We start from the raw sequence: 27702 nt of genomic DNA, 5'->3' as shown, positions 1-27702 counted from the left end.
CCCTCTCCCTCTCTGTCCCTCTCTCTCTTTGTCCCTATTTGTCCCTCTCTCTCTGTGTCCCTCTCTTTTTCTCTCTCTCTCTCTCTGTCCCTTTCTCTCTCTCGCTCTCTCTCTGTCCCTCTCTGTCCCTTTCTCTCTCTCTCTCTCGTCTCTCACTCTCTCTCTCTCTCTCTCTCTCCCTCTCTGTCCCTCTTTCTCTAGAGGTATCAGTCTCTCTCCAGTATCAGTGTATCTTCAGACTTACCCAGCATCGTTGTCCGTCCTCTTCAGTACTTTGGAGATGTGAGTAAGACTGTGTCTGAACTGAGAGAGAAACTAGAAGACTTCCTTAAAGGAGAATGGACCAAGATCTCCACTACAGGTGTGTTGAAAACAATAAGAACATCAACTTTAGACCATTGAAAGTTCCCTACAAGTCATATACATGTAGAATATGGTATGATGATAACATTCTCTCTCTCTGTCAATGTGTTTGTGTGTCTGTAGTGAATATAGTGGATGTTGTACTGCCTCCAGAGCCCAAGACCAGAGAACAGTTGTTACAATGTGAGTCTCTTTATTGTGAAGTAACTAACAGTCTCTTTTTACTGACACTCCTAACAATCCCTCTAGAAATATATAGCAATAGTAGATCTAATCAAAGACTGGGTATCTATCTGACTCCTCATATTTCTCTGATTTGATCTCTACTGTGCTCTAATCAAAGACAGGGTAGATACAGTATCTGACATAACTTATTGTTCTGACTCCCCTCATTGGTCTCTGCTCTGCTCTTCTCCCAGATTCCTGTCAGCTCACACTGGACCCAAACACAGCACAGACACTCCTCTCTCTGTCTGAAGGGAACAGAAAGGTGACCTATACAGACCAAGTCCAACCATATCCTGACCATCCAGACAGATTCACCAACTACTGTCAGGTTCTGTGTAGAGAGGGTCTGTCTGGACGCTGTTACTGGGAGGTGGAGTGGAGTGGGGACAGGGTTGAAACAGCAGTCTCATATAAAGACATCAGCAGAACGGAGAGAGGAACCGATGGTGTATTTGGATACAATAACAAGTCCTGGAGTTTACTGTGCTATAGAGGTGGTTATTGTTTCAGACACAATAATGTTGAGACTAAAGTATCAGGCCCTCAGTCCTCCAGAGTAGGAGTGTACCTGGATCACAAGGCAGGTACTCTGTCCTTCTACAGGGTCTCTGACACAATGACCCTCCTCCACAGAGTCCAGACCACATTCACTCAGCCCCTCAATCCTGGGTTTTGGCTCTATGTAGGAGGTACTGCTGAGCTGGTTAGACTGTAGTAGGGTCCACATAGATACTAGTCATGCTGGTGTAGTCTATAGCTGAGCTGGTTAAACTGTAGTAGGGTCCACATAGATACTAGTCATGCTGGTGTAGTCTATAGCTGAGCTGGTTAAACTGTAGTAGGGTCCACATAGATACTAGTCATGCTGGTGTAGTCTATAGCTGAGCTGGTTAAACTGTAGTAGGGTCCACATAGATACTAGTCATGCTGGTGTAGTCTATAGCTGAGCTGGTTAACCTCTATGGGCTAGGCGGGACGAATTCGTCCCACCTACGTAACAGCCACTTGAAGTCTGTGGCGCGATTTTCAAAACCTTAAAAATCCTATTACTTCAATTTTTCAAACATATGACTATTTTACAGCTATTTAACCTCTATGGGCTAGGTGGGACGCTAGCGTCCCACCCGTGGTGCACTCCATCAACAGCAGGTGCATTTCAAGAGCGGCAAATTTGAATCCAAATAAATGTCAAAATTCAAATTTTTCAAACATACAACTATTTTACACCCTTTGAAAGATAAACATCTCCTTAATCTAACCACGTTTTACGATTTCAAAAAGGTTTTACGGCGAAAGCATAAATTTAGAGTATGTTAGGACAGTACATTTACAAGAGTTGTGTGTAATGTTTTGTCAATTTAAAGACAGGGTCACCAAAACCATAAAACCAGCTAAAATGATGCACTAACCTTTTACAATCTCCATCAGATGACACTCCTAGGACATTATGTTAGACAATGCATGCATTTTTAGTTCTATCAAGTTCATATTTATATCCAAAAACAGCGTTTTACTATGGCATTGATGTTGAGGAAATCGTTTCCCTCCAATAACCGGCAGTCAAGTCAACACCACAAATTAAATAATTAAAATTAGAAAACATTGGTAAAATATTATATTGTCATTTAAAGAATTATAGATTTACATCTCTTGAACGCAATCAACTTGCCAGATTTAAAAATAACCTTACTGGGAAATCACACTTTGCAATCATCTGAGCATCTGCGCCCAGAAAAATACGCGTTGCGATACAGACTAGACGTCATGTTGGGGAGATCTAAAATCGAAAATACTATGTAAATAATCCATTACCTTTGATTCTCTTCATCAGATGTCACTTCCAGGTATCACAGGTCCATAACGAATGTAGTTTTGTTCAAAAAAGCTCATCATTTATGTCCAAAAATCTCCGTCTTGTTAGCACATGATCTAAGCCAGCCGGACTTCTCGTCATGAACGAGGGGAAAAAATATATTTACGTTCGTTCAAACATGTCAAACGTTGTATAGCATAAATCATTAGGGCCTTTTTTAACCAGAACATGAATAATATTCAAGGTGGACGAATGCATACTCTTTTATAACGTATTGGAACGAGGGTACCCAACATGAACTCGCGCGCCAGGTGTCTAATGGGCCATCATCGTTCCATGGCTCTTGTTCGGTCAGATCTCCCTCCAGAAGACTCAAAACACTTTGTAAAGGCTGGTGACATCTAGTGGAAGCAATAGCTGTAGCTGAGCTGGTTAAACTGTAGTAGGGTCCACATAGATACTAGTCATGCTGGTGCAGTCTATAGCTGAGCTGGTTAAACTGTAGTAGGGTCCACATAGATACTAGTCATGCTGGTGTAGTCTATAGCTGAGCTGGTTAAACTGTAGTAGGGTCCACATAGATACTAGTCATGCTGGTGTAGTCTATAGCTGAGCTGGTTAAACTGTAGTAGGGTCCACATAGATACTAGTCATTCTGGTGTAGTCTATAGCTGAGCTGGTTAAACTGTAGTAGGGTCCACATAGATACTAGTCATGCAGGTGTAGTCTATAGCTGATCTGGTTAAACTGTAGTAGGGTCCACATAGATACTAGTCATGCTGGTGTAGTCTATAGCTGAGCTGGTTAAACTGTAGTAGGGTCCACATAGATACTAGTCATGCTGGTGGTGATGGTCCCCAGATGTGATGATTAATTCTTCTCTGTTTTATGTACAATGATTTAACTGATTTGATCTTCAGATGTTCTGAATTAAAATAAACATTCAATATATTCATATTTATTATAGTACAATGTTTTAATCTTGTACGTTTCCACGAATCATGATGTATGGTGTGGATGTATATTGGTTGTCATTCAGAACCATTGATATATTTTCTCAATTGGTCAAGTTTTCCGTAGTGGCATTAAACACATAGTAACTAAACTATATGGACTGGTTTCCTGGACATGGAACAGATAGTAACTAAACTATGTGGACTGGTTTCCTGGACATGGAACAGATAGTAACTAAACTATATGGACTGGTTTCCTGGACATGGAACAGATAGTAACTAAACTATATGGACTGGTTTCCTGGACATGGAACAGATAGTAACTAAACTATATGGACTGGTTTCCTGGACATGGAACAGATAGTAACTAAACTATATGGACTGGTTTCCTGGACATGGAACAGATTAAGTGTGAAAAAACAATGTTCAATGTAGATGTCCAGGAAACCGTCCCTAAATGTGTCATCTTTCATCCTCCCATACTGCTCAGTCCAGCAACATTAAACCTGTCCAGCAGGAGGTGCTATTGACCAAACAATAAAACCAGCAGATATCTTGACTTGCCACTCAGTATATCAGTAATGTTCAGAATAGTACTTTAATATCATTGGAGATTGATGGTCTTTTTAATCCACTATCCAGAGTCAGGAACAGATGAAGTTAGGTCTGCTACTGTTCAGTGATTAAATATGATTTATGGTGATGGGAAATAAAAAATACAACACTAAACTTCATCTAGTAATAGTTTTCCTTTGTATTTATTCCAAGGTGTGTCTTTAACTTGTAAATGGATTGTGTGGAGGTGAGCTAGTGGTGTGGGTGAATATTCCAGTTGTGTTTAGGCATCTTCATGTCTGACATCCCCCAGTTCTGTTCAGACCCATTGAACTGGGTCACATTCTAAATGGTGACTTGTATTGATAGTCCATACTGGACCTAACTGTGGTTAACCAGACTGGAGGGGTTCTGATCACATATTCCCTCATCTCCACAACTTTACCTGATGTTCTCTGTCTGTCTGTCTGTCTGTCTGTCTGTCTGTGTGCATTGAAAGCAGACAAACTCAATATAGTTTAATTCCTGTAGTTATCAGAACACATGGGGTGTGTAACAATTATCTCCTTTCTCTCTAAGTGTGAACTTGTCCACTTCCCTTCATGTATTCAAAGGAAATGACTGGTATATAAACTCCCTCTACCCCATGCCAACACCAATCCAATGATTTTACATTTGTGAGGAGTAGAGAAGGAAAGCTACACTTCAGGAGGAAGGAGAGATTATTGGGACGCCCCCATGGAGAGATGATAGAGGGATGTGAAAGAGGAGAGAGGTAATGGTTGTACTCTGCCATTGGGGGGATGATAGAGGGATGTGAAAGAGGAGAGAGGTAATGGTTGTACTCTCCAATGGAGATGATAGAGGGATGTGAAAGAGGAGAGAGGTAATGGTTGTACTCCCCCATGGAGAGATGATAGAGGGATGTGAAAGAGGAGAGAGGTAATGGTTGTACTCCACCATGGAGAGATGATAGAGGGATGTGAAAGAGGAGTGGAATCGAGTGGAATCGAGTGGCGCGAAATACAAAAACCTTAAAAATGCTATAACTTCAATTTCTCAAACATATGACTATTTTACACCATTTTAAAGACAAGACTCTCGTCAATCTAACCACATTGTCCGATTTCAAAAAGGCTTTACAGCGAAAGCAAAACATTAGATTATGTCAGGAGAGTACCCAGCCAGAAATAATCACACAGTCATTTTTCAAGCTAAAATATATGTCACAAAAACCAAAACCACAGCTAAATGCAGCACTAACCTTTGATGATCTTCATCAGATGACACGCCCTAGGACATTATGTTATACAATACATGCATGTTTTGTTCAATCAAGTTCATATTTATATCAAAAAACAGCTTTTTACATTAGCATGTGACGTTCAGAACTAGCAAACACACCGAAAACTCTTGATAATCGTTTACAAAATACACAACAATTATTTAAAGAATTATAGATATAGATCTCCTTTATGCAATCGTGTGTCAGATTTTAAAATAGCTTTTCGGCAAAAGCACATTTTGCAATATTCTGAGTAGATAGCTCGGCCATCAAGGCTAGCTAAACAGACACTCGCCAACGTCGAGACTCAGTAAACTCAGAATTACTAGTAGAAAAATTGGATTGCCTTTGCTGTTCTTCATCAGAATGCACTCCCAGGACTTCTACTTCAACCACAAATGTTGTTTTGGTTCAAAATAATCCAAAGTTATGTTCAAATATCCTCCGTTTTGTTCGTGCGTTCAGGTCCCTATCCGAAGGGTGATGCGCGGACACATGTCGTGACAAACAAATTCTAAATATTCCATTACCGTACTTAGAAGCATGTCAAACGCTGTTTAAAATACATTTTTATGCTATTTTTCTCGTAAAATAGCGATAATATTCCAAACGGGCAACGTTGTTTTCGTTCAAAGGCTGAAAGAGAAACATGGCCACTTCTCGGGCCGCGCATCTCCTGTCTCTGAGCCACCAGCCTGACCACTCACAAACAGCGCCCCTGTACCTAGCCCAGAAACAGCAGAGATCTCATTCCACTTTCTGTCGCCTTCAGAGAGCCCATGGGAGCCTTAGAAATTGTCACGTTACAGCAGAGATCCTGTATTTTTGACAGAGATGCCACAGAAGCACAAGCAATGTTCAGAGAGGGCACTTCCTGTATGGAATCTTCTCAGGTTTTGGCCTGCCATATGAGTTCTGTTATACTCACAGACACCATTCAAACAGTTTTATAAACTTTAGATTGTTTTCTATCAAATGCATATTCTCGTTTCTGGAAAAGAGTAGTAACCAGTTTAAATCGGGTACGTTTTTTTATCCGGCCGTGAAAATACTGCCCTTTACCCTAGAGAGGTTAAGGTTTCGAGGCTGACATTTGGCAACTCGAACCTTCAGCTCCCTCCACAGATTCTCTATGGGATTAAGGTCTGGAGACTGGCTAGGCCACTCCAGGACCTTAAAAACTTCTTACGACGGATTGACTTTGACAATAGCCAGTAAAAAATCAAGGCTTTACAGCCTTGATTTAAAAAAAAGGCTTTACAGTGAAAGCAAAACATTAGACTATGTTAGGACAGTACATATACAAAAATAACCACAGCCATTTTCCAAGCAAGGAGATGTGTCACAAAAACAGAAAACTAGCTAAAACTATGCACTAAACTTTGACGATCTTCATCAGATGACACTCCTAGGACATCATGTTACACAATACATGCATTTTTGTTCGATCAAGTTGATATTTATATCCAAAAACAGCCTTTTACATAGGCGCATGATGTTCAGATAATATTTTCCCTCCAATACTGTTGGTGAACCAGCACAACAATTTACAAAAATACTCATCATAAACGTTGATAAAATATTAAACTGTTATTCAAAGAATTATAGAGTAAACATCTCCTTTATGCAACCGCTGTGACAGATATCAAAAAGCTTCACGGGGAAAGCACACTTTGCAATAATCTGAGTACGGCGCTCAGAAAAATACACTAGGCAATACAGTTACCCGCCATTTTGGAGTCATCTAAAATCATAAATAGCATTAGAAATATTCACTTACCTTTGATGATATTCATCAGAAGGCACTTCCAGGAATCCCAGGTCCACAATAAATGTTTTTTGTTCGATAAAGTCCATCATTTATGTCCAAATACCTCCTTGTTGTTTGCGCGTTCAGTAAGCTACTCCAAATGTGGGAAGCACGTGGAAAATTTCACGAAAAAGTTAAAAAAAAGTTTTATTTACGTTCGTTCAAACATGTCAAACGTTGTAAAGCATCAATCTTTAGGGCCTTTTTAACGTTACAACTTTTTTGAAAAACATTTTGGAACACAGCTACCTCCTCATGTGAATGCGCGCCAATGAACTCATGTCATTTTCTGGGTCACCAACTTCCCCACCTTCTTGTTCGCTCTCTGTTCACTGCAAAAGCCTGAAACAAGGTTCTAAAGACTGTTGACATCTAGTGGAAGCCTTAGGAAGTGCTAAATGAAACCTAAGTCACTGTGTGTTAGATAGGCAATGACTTGGAAAGATTCCACACATCAGATTTCCACTGCCTGGTTGGATTTTTCTCAGGTTTGTGCCTGCCATATGAGTTCTGTTATACTCACAGACATCATTCAAACAGTTTTAGAAACTTCAGAGTGTTTTCTATCCAAACCTACTAATAATATGCATATCCTAGCTTCTAGGTTTGAGTAGGAGGCAGTTTAATATGGGCACATATTTCATACGGAAGTGAAAATACTGCCCCCTACATGAAATAAGTTAATGTGCTTCTTCTTGAGCTACTCCTTTGTTGCCTTGGCCGTGTGTTTTGGGTCATTGTCATGCTGGAATACCCATCCACGACCCATTTTCAATGCCCTGGCTGAGGGAAGGAGGTTCTCACCCAATATTTGACGGTACATGGCATGCATCGTCCCTTTGGTGCAATGAAGTTGTCCTGTCCCCTTAGCAGAAAAACACCCCCAAAGCATAATGTTTCCACCTCCATGTTTGACGGTGGGGATGGTGTTCTTGGGGTCATAGGCAGCATTCCTCCTCCTCCAAACAGGGCGAGTTGAGTTGATACCAAAGAACTCCATTTTGGTCTCATCTGACCACAACACTTTCACCCAGTTGTGCTCTGAATCATTCAGATGTTCATTGGCAAACTTCAGACGGGCATGTATATGTGCTTTCTTGAGCAGGGGGACCTTGCAGGCACTGCAGGATTTCAGTCCTTCACGGCGTAGTGTGTTACCAATTGTTTTCTTGGTGACTATGGTCCCAGCTGCCTTGAGATCATTGACAAGATCCTCCTGTGTAGTTCTGGGCTGATTCCTCACCGTTCTCATGATCATTGCAACTCCACGAGGTGAGATCTTGCATGGAGCCCCAGGCCGAGGGAGATTGACAGTTCTTTTGTGTTTCTTCCATTTGCGAGTAATCTCAACAACTGTTGTCACCTTCTCACCAAGCTGCTTGGCGATGGTCTTGTAGCCCATTCCAGCCTTGTGTAGGTCTACAATCTTGTCCCTGACATCCTTGGAGAGCTCTTTGATCTTGGCCATGGTGGAGAGTTTGGAATCTGATTGATTGATTGCTTCTGTGGACAGGTGTCTTTTTACAGGTAACAAGTTGAGATTAGGAGCACTCCCTTTAAGAGTGTGCTCCTAATCTCATCTCGTTACCTGTATAAAAGACACCTGGGAGCCAGAAATCTTTCTGATTAAATAGGGGGTCCAATACTTTGTTCGCTCATTAAAATGCAAATCAATTTATAACATTTTTGACATGCGTTTTTCTGGATTTTTTTCTGGTTATTCTGTCTCTCACTGTTGAAATAAACCTACCATTAAAATTATAGACTGATCATTTCTTTGTCAGTGGGCAAACGTACAAAATCAGCAGGGGATCAAATACTTTTTTTGCTCACTGTATAACACTTGTATGTTTTATGAATTTTTATTATGAGTATTTCTGTTTTTGAATTTGGCGCTCTGCAATTTCACAGGATGTTGGCCAGGTGTGCCTCTAGCGAAACGCCTTTCCCAAACAGGTTTAACTTGGGGATTTCCTTAACGACAAGCGTGAGGTTACAAATATAGGGGGGAGCAATGATGTCAGCAGCTAGGTGTAGGAAGCAGGGGTCTAGTTCATCAGGGCCAGGGGATTTTTTTCTATCAATTTCTTTCAGGGCTTTACTCACTTCTGAAACAGAGAAGGATGAGAAGGAGAACCTGGTGAAGAGGTGCACAGGGGTGTCAGGGATGAGAAGGAGAACCTGGTGAAGGAGTGCACAGGGGTGTCAGGGATGAGAAGGAGAACCTGGTGAAGGAGTACACAGGGGTGTCAGGGATGAGAAGGAGAACCTGGTGAAGGAGTGCACAGGGGTGTCAGGTAAATTCATAGGGGGATAATTTAGACCTTTTGACCTTTTCACATAAACTGCCTGCGTCTAAAATTCTGATTCAAGGCTTTCAGAATGGAGGTTCTCTCAATTACTACCTGTGTGTCGAAAAACAATAGTTTGGGAAGCTGTGATTCTTCTTTTCACTCCAAACCTTTCACTACTTGTCAAAATGTGGAGGAATTATTTAAAAGATCTGAAGTAGATTTCAGGTAGTGGTCTGCTTTCACTTTTCGGATCATAGCCACACCCATATTTCGAAGACGTTTAAAAGCCATCCAATCATCCGCCGAACCAGAACCCTCTTGCTTTAGCCCACATAGCATTTAGTTCCCTTATGATTTTAGTACGTTCCTCAGTAAACCAAGGGTTCTCTCTGCCCTTAATCCTGAATTTATTTAAAGGGGCCTATTGCATACATCCTGGAATGCACTGTGGAAGTAAGAAAAGGCTAATTCAACATCAGTAATTCATTCCATTCTATTCCATTCAATGCTAGATACATCATGTAAAAAACCTGGAATATCAAACAGCTTCTGGTTTCGTTTCGTAATGACACGTGGAGAATGCTAAGGAATTTGACCATCTCTCACACAGGCAATAGCACAGTGATCACTTATGTCATTTGCAAAAATACCAGAAGCATTAAAACGATGAGGAGTATTGGTTAAGATCAAATCAATCAAAGAGGATTTCAGAGGATCCTTTATATTCAACCCCGTTACACTGTTGACAATCTGAGTGAGATTATAGTTATTGCATAGAATTTAGAGTTGATCAGAGTTAGATGTTAACCAATCCTGATTCAGATCACCCATCAGGACAAACTCAGAGGTGACATGCTGTAATAACAATCTGAAAATACAAGCCAGAGAGCCAACAGTAGCAGATGGTCTATAACAACAAGATACAACAATATTTAAACAGGAGCCAAGGTTTAGGTTCAAACACAGATATTCAAATTGCTGAGGTTTAGTAGAAGTCAGAATGACCGCTGAGAATTTGTGTTTTACGTATACAGCAACACCACCACCCTTGGATTTACCATCTGCAATAAAAACATTCTAACCATTTATGACAATATTTTTGTCTGTAATAGATTTTTTGAGCCAGGTTTCAGAAAACATAAATACATCAGGGTCTGCAGTTTTTATCCATATATCCACAAAATCAAGCTTCGGCAGAAGACTTCTTACATCCATATGCAGAAACTTCAGGCCACTTTGCCTACTTAATTGGGCAGGGGGAAGAATGTCAGGACCTGGGTCAGATTGCAGACAGTAGAAGCAGCAAGATAATGCCCAGTCTAAATCGGGGGTTACAACATGTGGATTTGCAGACAGCACTTGAAGGACAATCCATAGTCACCAGAGTCTTTAACACTACATATTACAGGAGATGTGTAAAGTCCAGAGACATGGATATGTACCAAGAAAACAGTCCTGACATGTAAGAGCAAGAGTGCCATTTCTCTCAAATTGTTTGAGAGAAATGTGCATAGATCTCACGTGCATTTACGGAGCAAGCGTGTGGTTTCTCCCAAAACTCGATGGAGAAATAGTAATATATTTCCTCATTCACAGAGCAAGCGTGTGGTTTCTCCGAAAACACCTACTCATTCAAAGGTTTTCCAAACTTTTGACTAGTACTTTATGTTAAAGATTGTCCACCCCAATAGCAAAGGTTCATACCTCTAAATACCATCTTATTAGATGGAGCCACTTCCCCCATTAGTTTGGGATTCAGACCTGCAGTCATCTTGATTTCAGACCACTTTGGAGATATTAACAAACTTAGCAAGTGACCTGTGATGAAATCTATTGTAGAATAAATGGAACCTGGATCCATTTCATTCTATTAACATGGTTGATGTGTGTTATAGCAGTAATGGGGTTAAACTGATATTAAAATGACAACTCCATAGGTGGTACCAGGTCAGGGAGTTCATCTCTGCTCCCAGCATCCCTGGGACAGTACTGATCAACATAGCTGACCTGATGCAGAGGTGGACCAGTGATGTTTTCCTCTCAGTGGTGAGACTTGCCCTTCCATTTGAAACACCTTTACCTGAGATGGTACAAGACGTTACAGGCTTATTGCATGTGGAAACAGACCTGCGTTCAATTACTATTTAAAATAATGTTGAATACTTAATAAGCAGTGGTTGATTGAGTTGGTTGGAATGGAACCAATAGAAACATCTTAAAAGTACAAACAAACCCCTCCCACCTGGAGGACTAAAGGATTCGTTAGAGAAAAATATTTAGCAACAGAAAACGAAAACATTTATTTTCTTAAGTTCAGTTAGTCCCTCCCTGTTTGAGTTCAGTTTGGTGCCTAGTGAATATGACTCAGGTCTCTGTGGAAACATCAATGTAAATTCACCTTTGATTTTTACTCCTCACTTTCTCTTTCAGGTCCATAGGGTTTTACTGCCCCCTGCTGGAGACTGGAGCACACTGCAGTCCCTGGCTTTCTTTGTGCAGCTGAAGGATGAGGTCCTCATCACCTGTTGTGATGGGTCCAACAAATATCCCCAGGTGAAGGCAGGGTCCTATCTCATCCATCATTCCTTGAATGTAATTAGTTTGTGTATTGTAATTATGTTATTGAAACAGAATAAGTCATTAATGAGAGAATAAATAAGTCCAGTCCAACCATTACCTCTCTCCTCTTTCACATCCCTCTATCATCTCTCCATGGGGGAGTACAACCATTACCTCTCTCCTCTTTCACATCCCTCTATCATCTCTCCATGGGGAGTACAACCATTACCTCTCCTCTTTCACATCCCTCTATCATCTCTCCATGGGGGAGTACAACCATTACCTCTCTCCTCTTTCACATCCCTCTATCATCTCTCCATGCGGGAGTACAACCATTACCTCTCTCCTCTTTCACATCCCTCTATCATCTCTCCATGCGGGAGTACAACCATTACCTCTCTCCTCTTTCACATCCCTCTATCATCTCTCCATGGGGGCGTCCCAATAATCTCTCCTTCCTCCTGAAGTGTAGCTTTCCTTCACTACTCCTCACAAATGTAAAAGCATTGGATTGGTGTTGACATGGAGTAGAGGGAGTTTACATATACCAGTCATTTCCTTTAAATCCATGAAGGGAAGTGGACAAGTTCACACTTAGAAAGGAGATAATTGGGACACAGCCCATGTGTGCTGATAACTACAGGAATGAAACCATATTGAGTTTGTCTGCTTTCTACACACACACACACACACACACACACACACACACACACACACACACACACACACACACACACACACACACACACACACACACAGAGAGAGAACATCAGGTAAAGTTGTGGAGATGAGGGAATATGTGATCAGAACCCCTCCAGTCTGGTTAACCACAGTTAGGTCCAGTATGGACTATCAATACAAGTCACCATTTAGAATGTGACCCAGTTCAATGGGTCTGAACAGAACTGGGGGATGTCAGACATGAAGATGCCTAAACACAACTGGAATATTCACCCACACCACTAGCTCACCTCCACACAATCCATTTACAAGTTAAAGACACACCTTGAATAAATAACAAAGGAAAACAATTACTAGATGAAGTTTAGTGTTGTATTTTTTATTTCCCATCACCATAAATCATATTTAATCACTGAACAGTAGCAGACCTAACTTCATCTGTTCCTGACTCTGGATAGTGGATTAAAAAGACCATCAATCTCCAATGATATTAAAGTACTATTCTGAACATTACTGATATACTGAGTGGCAAGTCAAGATATCTGCTGGTTTTATTGTTTGGTCAATAGCACCACCTGCTGGACAGGTTTAATGTTGCTGGACTGAGCAGTATGGGAGGATGAAAGATGACACATTTAGGGCCGCTTTCCTGGACATCTACATTGAACATGCTTTTTAGTCCAGGACTAGGATTCATCTGTGTCTGGGAAACCAGACCATATACTTTAGTAGAAAGTAAGTGATTCCAGCTTGTAGTGGGCTGACTAGTCCTGAATTGTCCTTTTGTTCCTGGACCATTTTCCATGCAGCTCCAGGTGACAGAGAACACATCAATTAGGGCCGAGCCTACAAGCTGATCAATGATACTGAGGAGAATTACATAGAGACAGAGAACCAACTGAGAAAACATATCAATGGTTCTGAATGACAACCAATATACATCAACACCATACATCATGATTCATAGAAATGTGCAAGATTAAAACATTGCACTTAAATAAGTATTAATACATTGAATGTTTATTTTAATTCAGAACATCTGAAGATCGAATCAGTTAAATCATTGTATATAAAACAGAGAAGAATGAATCATCACATCTGGGGACCATCACCACCAGCATGACTAGTATCTATGTGGACCCTACTACAGTTTAACCAGCTCAGCTATAGTCTACACCAGCATGACTAGTATCTATGTGGACCCTACTACAGTTTAACCAGCTCAGCTATAGACTACACCAGCATGACTAGTATCTATGTGGACCCTACTACAGTTTAACCAGCTCAGCTATAGACTACACCAGCATGACTAGTATCTATGTGGACCCTACTACAGTTTAACCAGCTCAGCTATAGACTACACCAGCATGACTAGTATTTATGTGGACCCTACTACAGTTTAACCAGCTCAGCTATAGACTACACCAGCATGACTAGTATCTATGTGGACCCTACTACAGTTTAACCAGCTCAGCTATAGACTACACCAGCATGACTAGTATCTATGTGTACCCTACTACAGTTTAACCAGCTCAGCTATAGACTACACCAGCATGACTAGTATCTATGTGGACCCTACTACAGTTTAACCAGCTCAGCTATAGACTACACCAGCATGACTAGTATCTATGTGGACCCAACTACAGTCTAACCAGCTCAGCTATACACTTCACCAGCATGACTAGTATCTATGTGGACCCTACTACAGTTTAACCAGCTCAGCTATAGACTACACCAGCATGACTAGTATCTATGTGTACCCTACTACAGTTTAACCAGCTCAGCTATAGACTACACCAGCATGACTAGTATCTATGTGGACCCTACTACAGTTTAACCAGCTCAGCTATAGACTACACCAGCATGACTAGTATCTATGTGGACCCAACTACAGTTTAACCAGCTCAGCTATACACTTCACCAGCATGACTAGTATCTATGTGGACCCTACTACAGTTTAACCAGCTCAGCTATAGACTACACCAGCATGACTAGTATCTATGTGGACCCTACTACAGTTTAACCAGCTCAGCTATAGACTACACCAGCATGACTAGTGTCTATGTGGACCCTACTACAGTTTAACCAGCTTAGCAGTACCAGTAAGACTAAACCCAGGATAGAGGGTCTGAGTTAATGTGGTCTGGACTCTGTGGAGGAGGGTCATTGTGTCAGAGACACTGTAGAAGGACAGAGTACCTGCCTTGTGATCCAGGTACACTCCTACTCTGGAGGACTGAGGGCCTGATACTTTAGTCTCAACATTATTGTGTCTGAACCAATAACCACCACTACAGCATAGTAAACTCCAGGACTTGTTATTGTGTCCAAATCCACCATCTGACCCTGTTCTGCTGATGTCTTTATATGAGACTGCTGTATCAACATCACCTCTCAACTCCACCTCCCAGTAACAGCATCCAGACAGACCCTCTCTACACAGAACCTGACAGTAGTTGGTAAATCTGTCTGGATGGTCAGGATATGGTTGGGCTTTGCGTGTACAGGTCACCTTTCTGTTCCTTTTAGACAGAGAGAGGTGTGTGTGTGCTGTGTTTGGGTCCAGTGTGAGCTGACAGGAATCTGGGAGAAGAGAAGAGCAGAGACCAATGAGGGGAGTCAGAACAATAAGTTAAGTCAGATACTGTATCTACCCTGTCTTTGATTAGAGCACAGCAGAGATCAAATCAGAGAAATATGAGGAGTCAGAGAGATACCCGGTCTTTGATTAGATCTACTATTGCTATATATTTCTAGAGGGATTGTTAGGAGTGTCAGTAAAAATAGACTGTTAGTTACTTCACAATAAAGAGACTCACATTGTAAAAACTGTTCTCTGGTCTTGGGCTCTGGAGGCAGTACGACATCCACTATATTCACTACAGACACACAAACACATTGACAGAGAGTGGGAATGTTATCATCATACCATATTCCACATGTATATGACTAGTAGGGAACTTTCAATGGTCTAAAGTTGATGTTCTTATTGTTTTCAACACACCTGTACTGGAGATCTTGGTCCATTCTCCTTTAAGGAAGTCTTCTAGTTTCTCTTTCAGTTCAGACACAGTCTTACTCACATCTCCAAAGTACTGAAGAGGACGGACAACGATGCTGGGTAAGTCTGAAGATACACTGATACTGGAGAGTGACTGATAACTCTGGAGAGAGAGAGAGAGAGAGAGAGAGAGAGAGGGACAGAGATACAGAGAGAGGGACAAATAGAGAGAGGGACAAATAGAGAGAGGGACAAAGAGAGAAAGGCACAAAGAGGGACAAATAGAGAGAGGGACAAAGAGAGACAAAGAGGGACACAGAGAGCGAGGGACAGAGAACGAGGGACAGAGAACAAGGGACAGAGAGTGAGGGACAGAGAGCGAGGGACAGAGAGCGAGAGGTACAGAGAGAGAGAGAGTGAGGGATAGAGCGAGCGAGAGCGAGGCAGTGACAGAAAGAGAGAGAGGGGACAGAGAGAGAGGGGGAGAGAGGGACAGAGATAAAAACAGACAGAGAGAGAGAGAGAGTGAGGGACGGACATAGAGAGAGAAGGACGGACAGAGAGAGAGAGAGAGAGAGAGAGATAGAGAGAGAGAGAGAGAGAGGGACGGACAGAGAGAGAGAGAGAGAGAGATAGAGAGAGAGAGAGAGGGACAGAGAGAGAGAGAGAGAGAGAGAGAGAGAGAGAGAGAGAGAGAGAGAGAGAGAGGGACGGACAGAGAGAGAGAGAAGGACGGACAGAGAGAGAGGGGGACGGACAGAGAGAGAGAGGGACGGACAGAGAGAGAGAGAGAGAGAGAGAGAGAGAGAGAGAGAGAGAGAGAGAGAGAGAGAGAGAGAGAGAGGGGCGGACAGAGAGAAAGGGACGGACAGAGAGAGAGTTGGACGGATAGAGAGAGAGAGGGACGGACAGAGAGAGAGCGGGACGGACAGAGAGAGAGAGAGAGAGAAGAGACGGACAGAGAGAGGGAGAGGGACGGACTTAGAGAGGGAGAGGGACGGACAGAGAGAGGGAGAGGGACGGACAGAGAGAGGGAGAGGGACGGACAGAGAGAGGGAGAGGGACGGACAGAGAGAGGGAGAGGGACGGACAGAGAGAGGAGAGGGACGGACAGAGAGAGAGAGAGAGGGACGGACAGAGAGACAGAGAGAGAGAGAGGGATGGACAGAGAGAGAGAGAGAGAGAGAGAGAGAGAAGACGGACAGAGAGAGAGAGGGTCGGACAGAGAGAGAGCGAGAGAGGGACGGACAGAGAGAGAGGGACGGACAGAGAGAGACAGGGATGGACAGAGAGAGACAGGGACGGACAGAGAGAGACAGGGACAGACAGAGAGAGAGAGGGACGGACAGAGAGAGAGAGGGACGGACAGAGAGAGGGATGAACAGAGAGAGAGACGGACAGAGAGAGAGATGGACAGAGAGAGAGATGGACAGAGAGAGAGAGGACGGACAGAGAGAGGGAGAGGGACAGACAGAGAGAGGGAGAGGGACGGACAGAGAGAGGGAGAGAGGGACGGACAGAGAGAGAGAGAGGGACGGACAGAGAGAGAGGAGAGGGACGGACAGAGAGAGAGGAGGGACGGACAGAGAGAGAGGGAGGGACGGACAGAGAGAGAGAGAGGGACGGACAGAGAGAGAGAGAGGGACGGACAAAGAGAGAGAGAGGGACGGACAGAGAGAGAGCGAGAGAGAGGGACGGACAGAGAGAGAGGGACGGACAGAAAGAGACAGGGACGGACAGAGAGAGACAGGGACAGACAGAGAGAGACAGGGACGAACAGAGAGAGAGGGACGAGACAGAGAGAGAGAGGGACGGACAGAGAGAGAGAGGGACGGACAGAGAGAGAGAGGGACGGACAGGGAGAGAGACAGACAGAGAGAGAGACGGACAGAGAGAGAGAGAGAAGAGACGGACAGAGAGAGGGAGAGGGACGGACAGAGAGAGGGAGAGGGACGGACAGAGAGAGGGAGAGGGACGGACAGAGAGAGAGGGAGAGAGAGAGGGACGGACAGAGAGAGAGAGAGACGGACAGAGAGAGAGGGGGGACGGACAGAGAGAGAGAGGGACGGACAGAGAGAGAGAGAGAGAGAGAGAGAGAGAGAGAGAGAGAGAGAGGGGGCGGACAGAGAGAAAGGGACGGACAGAGAGAGAGTTGACGGATAGAGAGAGAGAGGGACGGACAGAGAGAGAGCGGGACGGACAGAGAGAGAGAGAGAGAGAAGGACGGACAGAGAGAGGAGAGGGACGGACTTAGAGAGTGAGAGGGACGGACAGAGAGAGGGAGAGGGACGGACAGAGAGAGGGGAGAGGGACGGACAGAGAGAGGAGAGGGACGGACAGAGAGAGGGAGAGGGACGGACAGAGAGAGAGGAGAGGGACGGACAGAGAGAGAGAGAGAGGACGGACAGAGAGACAGAGAGAGAGAGAGAGGATGGACAGAGAGAGAGAGAGAGAGAGAGAGAGAGAGAGAGACGGACAGAGAGAGAGAGGGTTGGACAGAGAGAGAGCGAGAGAGGGGACGGACAGAGAGAGAGGGGACGGACAGAGAGAGACAGGGATGGACAGAGAGAGACAGGGACGGACAGAGAGAGACAGGGACAGACAGAGAGAGAGAGGGACGGACAGAGAGAGAGAGGGACGGACAGAGAGAGGGATGAACAGAGAGAGAGAGACGGACAGAGAGAGAGAGACAGGAGAGAGAGATGGACAGAGAGAGAGAAGGCGGACAGAGAGAGAGAGAGAGACGAGACAGAGAGAGAGAGGAGAGGGACGGACAGAGAGAGGGAGAGGGACGGACAGAGAGAGGGAGAGGGACGGACAGAGAGAGAGAGAGGGACGGACAGAGAGAGAGAGGAGAGACGGACGGACAGAGAGAGAGAGAGGGGACGGACAGAGAGAGAGAGAGGGACGGACAAAGAGAGAGAGAGAGGGACGGACAGAGAGAGAGCGAGAGAGAGGGACGGACAGAGAGAGAGGGACGGACAGAAAGAGACAGGGACGGACAGAGAGAGACAGGGACAGACAGAGAGAGACAGGGACAGACAGAGAGAGAGAGGGACGGACAGAGAGAGAGAGGGACGGACAGAGAGAGAGAGGGACGGACAGGGAGAGAGACAGACAGAGAGAGAGACGGACAGAGAGAGAGAGAGAGAAGGACGGACAGAGAGAGGGAGAGGGACGGACAGAGAGAGGGAGAGGGACGGACAGAGAGAGGGAGAGGGACGGACAGAGAGAGAGGGAGGGACGGACGGACAGAGAGAGAGAGAGAGAGGGACGGACAGAGAGAGAGAGAGGGACGGACAAAGAGAGAGAGAGGGATGGACAGAGAGAGAGAGAAGGACGGACAGAGAGAGAGAGGGACGGACGACAGAAAGAGAGAGAGAGAGAGAGAGAGAGAGAGAGAGAGGACGGACAGACAGATAGAGAGAGAGAGAGATGGACGGACAGGGAGAGGGAGAGGGACGGACAGAGAGAGGGAGAGGGATGGACAGAGACGTAGAGAGGGACGGACAGAGAGACAGACAGGACAACTTTATGATTGAGATGAATAGTTTCACATTAACCTGTCTGGGCTAGTCGGACGTCATCGTCGAACTCTATTCAACAGCCAGTCGTAGCGTGTGTCACGAAATACAAATACCTCAAAAAATCAATAATTTCAATTTCTCAAACATATGACTATTTTACACCATTTGAAAGACAAGACACTCGTTAATCTAACCACATTGTCCGATTTCAAAAAGGCTTTACAGCGAAAGCAAAACATTAGATTATGTCAGGAGAGTACGCAGCCAGAAATAATCACACAGCCATTTTCAAAGCAACCATATATGTCACAAAAAAAAAAACACAGCTAAATGCAGCACCTACCTTTGCAGCACCAACCATAATGAACCCTAGGACATTATGTTATACCATACATGTATGTTTTGTTCAATCAAGTTCATATTTTTATCAAAAACAAGCTTTTTACATTGGCAGTAGTAGTCTCGTGAACGCGCATCTCCAGTCTCACTGTCCCCAGGCTGACCACTCACAAACTCTGCTGCTGTTCTTTGCCCAGAGACAGCAGACACCCCATTCCACTTTCTGGCGGCTTTAGAGAGCCAATGGAAGCCTTAGAAAATGTCACGTTACAGCACAGATGCTGTATTTTCGATAGAGATGCAACAGAACGACAACAAATTGTCAGACAGGGCACTTCCTGTATGGAATCTTCTCAGGTTTTGGCCTGCCATATGAGTTCTGTTTTACTCACAGACACCATTCAAACAGTTTTAGAAACTTTAGAGTGTTTTCTGTCCAAATCTACTAATTATATGCATATTCTAGTTTCTGGGCAGGAGTAGTAACCAGATTATATCGGGTACGTTTTTATCCGGCCGTGAAAATACTGCCCCCTATCCCAGACAGGATAATTCTTAGTTTATCAGACAGTCACCAACACCTTGTTCTGGTCTTACCTGTTTCTCATTCCTCTCTGCTGCAGCTGACACTGTATCATGGCCTTTATGTTCATCCATTGTACACAGCATACAGATACACTGCTGATCGATACGACAGTAAACCTCCAGCAGTTTGTTATGATGAGAGCAGATCTTCTCCTGTAGTTGTGCGGTGGCTTTGACCAGCTTGTGCTTCTTCAAAGCAAGAGATTCATAGTGAGATGGTAGGTGAGTCTCACAGTAAGAGGCCAGACATGCCAGACAGGACATGAGGGCTTTCTGCTTTTCTGGGCAGGAGCAGTAACCATATTAAATCGGGTGCGTTTTTTATCCGGCCGTGAAAATACTGCCCCCTAGCCCAGACAGGTTAAGTTAATTTCATAACACATGTAACAAGGCAGTGTAGTTACCTGGAGGAAATGGATGTGATCCTCTGTGTGTGAGAGCTGCTCCAGCTCAGTGCTTCTCTTCCTCAGCTCAGCTATCTCCTGCTTCAGTTGCTCCAGGAGTCCTTCAGCTTGACTCACTTGAGCCTTCTCTTGGGCTAAAATCAGCTCCTTCACCTCAGAGCGCCTTCTCTCAATGGAGCGGATCAGCTCAGTAAAGATCTTATCACTGTCCTTCACTGCTGCCAGTGCAGAGCGCTGTTAAGAGAGAGAGAGAGAGAGAGAGAGAGAGAGAGACAAAGAGAGAGACAGAGAGACAGAGAGAGAGACAGAGAGAGAGACAGAGAGAGAGACAGAGAGAGAAACAGAGACAGAGACAGAGAGAGACAGAGAGACAGAGAGAGAGACAGAGAGACAGAGAGAGAGACAGAGAGAGAGACAGAGAGAGAGACAGAGAGAGACAGAGAGACAGAGAGACAGAGAGAGAGAGAGAGACAGAGAGAGAGACAGAGAGAGAGACAGAGAGAGACAGAGAGACAGTAGGTAGTGACCATTTTAGAAAATCATGGGACATATAGTCTTTGGTTGCATGCTATTTTATGTTAATCATATTGCTGCTTGTAGCCTATAACTGATGCTTCGTGGTCTTATGCTGCCATCTATTGGAAATATTTACCAATTAAAAGTTATTAATTCACTTAAAGACATTGGTGAGGCAGCTGAGAAATAAAGTGTATTTAATTAGAGAGATCAGTCTCAAACCTGCCCCACCTATCCCACGCCAATTGCTGGACTTTCACATGGAGGTTACTATGTCACCCAGTTCAAACCACATTTAACATATAAAACAAATGAGTCTTGTTTATCAAGTGTTCTGCCTTGCAATAATAAATATAATAAAATAACTAATAAAAAGCAAATGCTTACATAGGTTTTATTTAAAAAATAACAAATGTTATTTAGTACTAAAACGGTATTTACTAACATAATATTATTACTAAAATAGTTGTAGGCTACCCTACCCTAGAATTAGGGTTCAGGCTAAAATAGGTTATACGTAGGGTTAGAGTTTCTGTACAGCACTTTGTGACATCTGCTGATGTAAAAAGGGCTTCATAAATACATTTGATTAATTGTTAGGTTCAGGGTATTTAAAGAGAAAAACTGTATGGGTTTATATCTCTCTTGCTCCTCCCTGTGGTCTTCTGTGGGTACTACATACCTCATTCACCACACTTGATAGGCTCATAATCTGAGGTAGCAACTGCATTAGAGCTACAAATCAATGAGCTCCACCTATCCATTTGGTTTACAACTCAGTGAAACATGACCTAAAATAAGACCTGTTTTTTCAATGCAACTAATAGGAGTTGGCAGGGTGAAACATGACCTAAAATAAGACCTGTTTTTTCAATACAACTAATAGGAGCTGGCAGGGTGAAACATGACCTATAATAAGACCTGTTTTTACAATACAACTAATAGGAGCTGGCAGGGTGAAACATGACCTAAAATAAGCCCCACTTTTTCACGTTTACTTCAAAACTACGGCAAACAGCTGGGACATATGGTAATATTATATAACTGGGCTCCTTGGCGGATGCAATGAACTAGTTTTATCAGTAAATGTGATTAAAAATGTAGTGTCCAGCCTAGTCCTAGCACCCGCTGCTGGCTGGTCGCGCTTATCTGCCTTAAACAAACCCTGTGTACCACCCCTCCCTGTTTAATTTAGTTAAGAAACAAACACTACGCAAAGAGACACCCAGCCGAGAGCCACAACCCCCCCAACCCTGTCCAACCTCAATGACCCTACACTTCAATCTTTCCCTCTCTTCAACCTCCTTACAACAATATAACAACACATGCTCCACCGTTTCATTGACAAAACCCTCCAGACACAAACCATTCACTTCCTGCCAACCAGATGTAAGGACCAGTTCAATGTACAATGTCCTAAACACAATCAAGTAAACACCACCTGTTCCTTCCTAATTTGACCTTTGAACCTTGGTCCACCGACCTTTAGAGGACATATAAATGCCGCCCCTTGTGCTCAGAGTCCCATCTCTTCTGCCACACATCTATCAAAATGTCTCTGATCTTACATTTGTCCTCACCTCTACCCAGTGGAACATTAAAACCTGTTGGGGCTAGGGGGGCAGTATTTTCACGTCCGGATAAAAAAGTATGTGATTTAAACTGGTTACTACTCTTACCCAGAAACGAGAATATGCATATAATTAGTAGATTTGGATAGAAAACACTCTAAAGTTTCTAAAACTGTTTGAATGGTGTCTGTGAGTATAACAGAACTTATATGGCAGGCCAAAACCCTGTCTGACAATTTGTTGTCGTTCTAGGGCATCTCTATCAAAAATACAGCATCTCTGCTCTAACGTGATATTTTCTAAGGCTTCCAATGGCTCTCAGAAGGCGCCAGAAAGTGGAATGAGAGCTCTGCAGTCTCTGGGCGAATAAACAGCAGGAGTTTTTGTGAGCGGTCAGGCAGGGAACAATGACACTGGAGCGCACGTGCACGAGAGGACTCCATGTTTTTCTTTCTCTCTTTGAACGAATACAACGTCGCCCGGTTGGAATATTATCTATAATTCTAAGTATATGTATATTCTAGTTACTGGGCAGGAGTAGTAACCAGATTAAATCGGGTAAGTTTTTCATCCGGCCGTGCAAATACTGCCCCCTATCCCCAACAGGTTATTATCTACTTCACTTGCTTTGGCATAGTAAAGATATGTTTCCCATGCCAATAAAGATCTTTGAATTGAATTTAGAGAGAGAGACTCCATGTTAATGTATAGGGGACATGAGTCAGTCATGGTTACTCATGGTTATGTGATGAGGTAGCCCAGCCTGCGACTTCTAAATCAGTGTCGGCCCAATAAGGAATGTTCTCTTGGTGTAATGGTCAAGATGTTGGTTTATCCCATGGTAGACCTGGGTTCATATCCCGTTGGTTACATTAAGCAGTCAATTCTCTGAAAGGAGTCCAGACAGCCTGTTCCCAACAGTGAGGTCAGTGGGATTGGATAGGGGCCCCTCTCTCCCTCTCTCTGAATGGAGGAGAGAAGTGAAATGGTGTGTCTCCTCTGGTCAACAATACTCACCTTGAGAGACTTCACAGCCTGTTGGAGCTCCTTCAGCTCCTTCTCTCTCTCCTGGAATCTCTGCTGGACCTTCTGCTGACTCATCTCCAGCTGCCTCTGTGGAGAATCACTCTTCAATGAGATATCAAGCTTTATTAGTCCAGTAGATCAATAGTATAGTAATGTGACATAGGGCCCATAGAAGATAGGGATCAAAATATTGAGGAAGTGTCTGTCTGAAATTATATCATTATGTTGTCATGTGAATTATAGTTTTAGCAGAACACAAATCAGGGAGTTGATTTGGTGTTGATTTGGTGTTTGATAACGAATGATAATGATGTTTGATAACTAACGATAATGGTGTTTGACTTGATTGAATTCTAGCTAGAAATATACTTATTCATGTTACCAAACTATAACGTATTGATGACTTTACATGTTGTAACGCCCTGGCCATAGAGAGGGGTTTTTGTTCTTTATTTTGGTTAGGCCAGGGCGTTACATTGGGTGGGCGTTCTATGTTCCTTTTTCTATGTTTTTGTATTTCTTTGTTTTGGGCCATGTGTGGCTCCCAATCAGGCACAGCTGAAGCTCGTTGTTGCTGATTGGGAGTCACACATAAGGAGCATGTTTTTCCTTTGGGTTTTGGTGGGTAATTGTTTCTGTTAGTGTTTGCACCTGACAGGACTGTTTAGGCTGTCATTTTTCTTGTTTTTTGTATAGTGTTCACGTTGTTCTATTAAAATTCTAATGATGAACACATCCTCTGCTGCACCTTGGTCTTCTTCCGACGACAGCCCTTACACATGTATAAGGAATGTATATGTTGGGGTCAATGAAGGGTGGATAGGAACTTGGTGTATGGAAAGTTACTGAGAGAGACAAGGGGAAGTGCTGAAATATTCTGTTCAAACATGTTATTGTTGAATATCAATGTTCCTAAAGAGGGAGACAAAGGGCAACTAGTCTCTGATAAGGTAGGCCAGCTGCAGAACTAGGGAGGAGCCAGGAATTCAACAGTCTAGTTAGACTCTGATAAGGCAGGCCAGCTGCAAAACTAGAGAGGAGCTAGGAATTCAACAGTCTAGTTAGTCTCTGATAAGGCAGGACAGCTGCAGAACTAGAGAGGAGCCAGGAATTCAACAGTCTAGTTAGTCTCTGATAAGGCAGGCCAGCTGCAGAACTAGAGAGGAGCTAGGAATTCCACAGTCTAGTTAGTCTCTGATAAGGCAGGCCAGCTGCAGAACTAGGGAGGAGCCAGGAATTCAGCTCAAGTTCAATTCAACAGATGAAGTGAGAAGAAATCTCTGGGAGGGGGGGCCAGAGAGGCCCACCCCAACGACCCTCCTACTACAGTCCTATCTCACACACATACAATTCCACACCCACCACGGTTCTAGCATCAGGCAGGGCCATGACTACACCAGTGAAAGGAACCAATTCAGTTCCTGCCTAGCAACAGAGATGTATTGGCTGTCTAGATGTGTAACAGTTGACACCGCCTAGTATGAGGTTATAAATATATGTTCTTGTGTAATCATACATTGTCTTTGCAGCTGTATGACCCAGTGGGTGAATAAACTTGGTTTGAGTTTTTACTCTGTCTGTTCAGAACCTAACAGAATTTTGAAAATGGTGATACATTTGGAGAATCTGGGTTAACATATCTATATACTCAAGGTTTGTGTTCATATTTGTGGATCCATTTCATTTGAATGGTCTCATATTCAAACAGCCTCAGTTGATACTGTATCTTTAACTCTTTGTTTATCAGACAGTCACCAACAAGTTGTTCTGGTCTTACCTGTTTCTCAGTCCTCTCTGCTGCAGCTGACACTGTATCATGGCCTTTATGTTCATCCATCACACACTGATAACAGATACACTGCTGATCGGTACGACAGTAAACCTCCAGCAGTTTGTCATGATGAGAGCAGATCTTCTCCTGTAGTTGTGCGGTGGCTTTGACCAGCTTGTGCTTCTTCAAAGCAGGAGATTCATAGTGAGATAGGAGGTGAGTCTCACAGTAAGAGGCCAGACATGGCAGACAGGACATGAGGGCTTTCCGCTTTCTGGTCCCAGTGCAGACATCACACGCCACATCTCCAGGTCCAGCACAGCACAGAGCAGGAGGGGGAGCAGCCTGGAGTCCTGTCTTCCTCAGTTTCTCCACCATCTCAGCCAACATGTTATTTTTCCTCAGATTAGGCCTTGGAGTGAAGGTCTCTCTGCACTGAGGACAGCTATAGACCCCTTTCAGAACATCCTTATCCCAGCAGTCCTCAATACAGCTCCTACAGTAACTGTGTCCACAGGGGATGGTGACCGGTTCCTTCAGTAGATCCAGACAGACAGAACAACAGAACTGGTCCTGGTCCAGCAGAACTCCCTGCTGAGCCATTTGGATGGTTGTTCACTCTCACACAGACAGACGACACAGAGACTCAGATCAGTTTAGTTTCCACAGAAGAGAGTCTGTGGGAGGGGGAGGGATTTCCTTGTTCTGCCAGATGGCTGGGGTTAGAGGGAGGGAGGGAGGGGTTAGAGGGAAGGAGGGGTTAGAGGGAGGGAACAAGGGAAGGAGGGGTGCAGGGAGGGAGAGAGAGATCTGCATACAACGTCTAGAGGGAGACAAATATTTTAGTTCCTAGTTTAGGACCCTTAATATGGAATACATCTAACAAAATGTGAGTTGTTAGCATATATAAAGGTTAACAGTTTCTATGAAGTACATATTATAAATATTTTAATGACCTTTATAATGCCTTATAATACACTTATGTGTTCTAACATTACAGTGTGGTTATTACTGTTAGGCCTAGGATCAGGGTTAGAGGTACTACATTCAGCAGTAACCATAGACATATCTAGGACTAAAAAGAGAAGATGTTTTACAATCAGAGTTCTTTGTATCTCTTCTTAGTCATACAGATCCCCCCCCCCCACATCTTATAGGTGGACGGGGTTATGAACATATCCTATACATTATTTCTGAAACCCGATGAAATGAAACTGTCTTACCTCTCAGTCTCTAAACCACAAGGATACCTGTCACCTTGACAGTGTGTCTCTATACCTCTCAGTCTCTAAACCACTAGGATACCTGTCACCTTGACAGTGTGTCTCTATACCTCTCAGTCTCTAAACCACTAGGATACCTGTCACCTTGACAGTATGTCTCTATACCTCTCAGTCTCTAGAGCAGCAGACTGAGGGTCCGTCTCAGCAGAGGGAGAGAGCAGCAGACTGAGGGTCAGTCTCAGCAGAGGGAGAGAGCAGCAGACTGAGGGTCAGTCTCAGCAGAGGGAGAGAGCAGCAGACTGAGGGTCAGTCTCAGCAGAGGGAGAGAGCAGCAGACTGAGGGTCAGTCTCAGCAGAGGGAGAGAGCAGCAGACTGAGGGTCCGTCTCTCAACATCCCTCCACTCTCTCTTTCCTCCACTGACACTGACCAAAAAGGGACACAGTCTTCCAGCTGATGGCGAAACTCGAGTCGCACCACATTACTTCTGCCTCATGGACAAATTCATGTTGTTACTCCTATGAACAGAGGAAGTGAAATATTCCTTGATATTAAAAAAGACCCAAGACGCTAATAATAATAACAACACAAACCTATGGAAACACTTTCCTCCTCATTCATTACTGCTGCACTGTTTGTTGTACATCACATACATAGTGTAGACAGCTAATAGCAGGCTTCCCCCTCCATACATACATAGTATAGACAGATAATAGCAGGCTTCCCCCTCCATACATACATAGTATAGACAGATAATAGCAGGCTTCCCCCTCCATACATACATAGTGTAGACAGATAATAGCAGGCTTCCCCCTCCATACATACATAGTATAGACAGATAATAGCAGGCTTTCCCTTCCATACATACATAGTTCCATTTACTGAGGAAGTAGGTTCAGCATACACACTGACATTCTGAAGTTTATAACGTATTCCCAGCTACATGTTAGGGTGGAATGTTCCATTTGTCAACAGTAAGGTCAGAGATATGTTATTGTTGACAGAGAGGTTATACTGACAAGCACTTTCCCCCAACTAGAGACCGGTTCCATTTGTCAACAGTAAGGTCAGAGATATGTTATTGTTGACAGAGAGGTTATACTGACAAGGAAGAGGGAACAAAATCAATAGATAACAGACAAAAGAAGCTATGGAAAGATAAAACATTGACATAATAGTGTGTTAAAGTAACCACTGTG

General features: G+C 43.6%; 2 protein-coding genes and 1 long non-coding RNA gene across 3 annotated transcripts in view; 2 read left to right on the top strand and 1 right to left on the bottom strand.

Annotated features, from left to right (window-relative positions):
- The window catches only part of LOC106568789 (tripartite motif-containing protein 16), a 30969-nt gene extending 29457 nt beyond the window's left edge, over positions 1–1512 (top strand). Inside the window, exons 4-6 of the mRNA XM_045711130.1 lie at positions 202–361; positions 487–546; positions 783–1512. Coding sequence (XP_045567086.1) covers positions 202–361; positions 487–546; positions 783–1306 — 744 coding nt within the window. The 3' untranslated portion in view covers positions 1307–1512. The remainder of the gene's footprint in view (positions 1–201; positions 362–486; positions 547–782) is intronic.
- LOC123731727 (E3 ubiquitin-protein ligase TRIM47-like) overlaps positions 1–26010 on the bottom strand; it is an 89068-nt gene extending 63058 nt beyond the window's left edge. The window contains exons 1-3 of the mRNA XM_045711131.1: positions 25288–26010; positions 23502–23597; positions 20398–20631 (exon numbers count right to left, since the gene is read on the bottom strand). Of these exons, the coding sequence (XP_045567087.1) occupies positions 20398–20631; positions 23502–23597; positions 25288–25884 (927 nt within the window). The 5' untranslated portion in view covers positions 25885–26010. The remainder of the gene's footprint in view (positions 1–20397; positions 20632–23501; positions 23598–25287) is intronic.
- On the top strand, positions 11253–11974 carry LOC123731728 (uncharacterized). The gene is made up of 2 exons (XR_006762808.1): positions 11253–11347; positions 11732–11974. It is a non-coding gene; the product is annotated as an uncharacterized lncRNA (long non-coding RNA).
- Positions 26011–27702: the final 1692 nt, after the last annotated feature.

This window comes from Salmo salar, unplaced genomic scaffold, assembly GCF_905237065.1.
Source record: "Salmo salar unplaced genomic scaffold, Ssal_v3.1, whole genome shotgun sequence".
Classification (NCBI taxonomy): Eukaryota; Metazoa; Chordata; class Actinopteri; order Salmoniformes; family Salmonidae; genus Salmo; species Salmo salar.
This window is presented reverse-complemented; position numbering and strand designations above follow the sequence as displayed.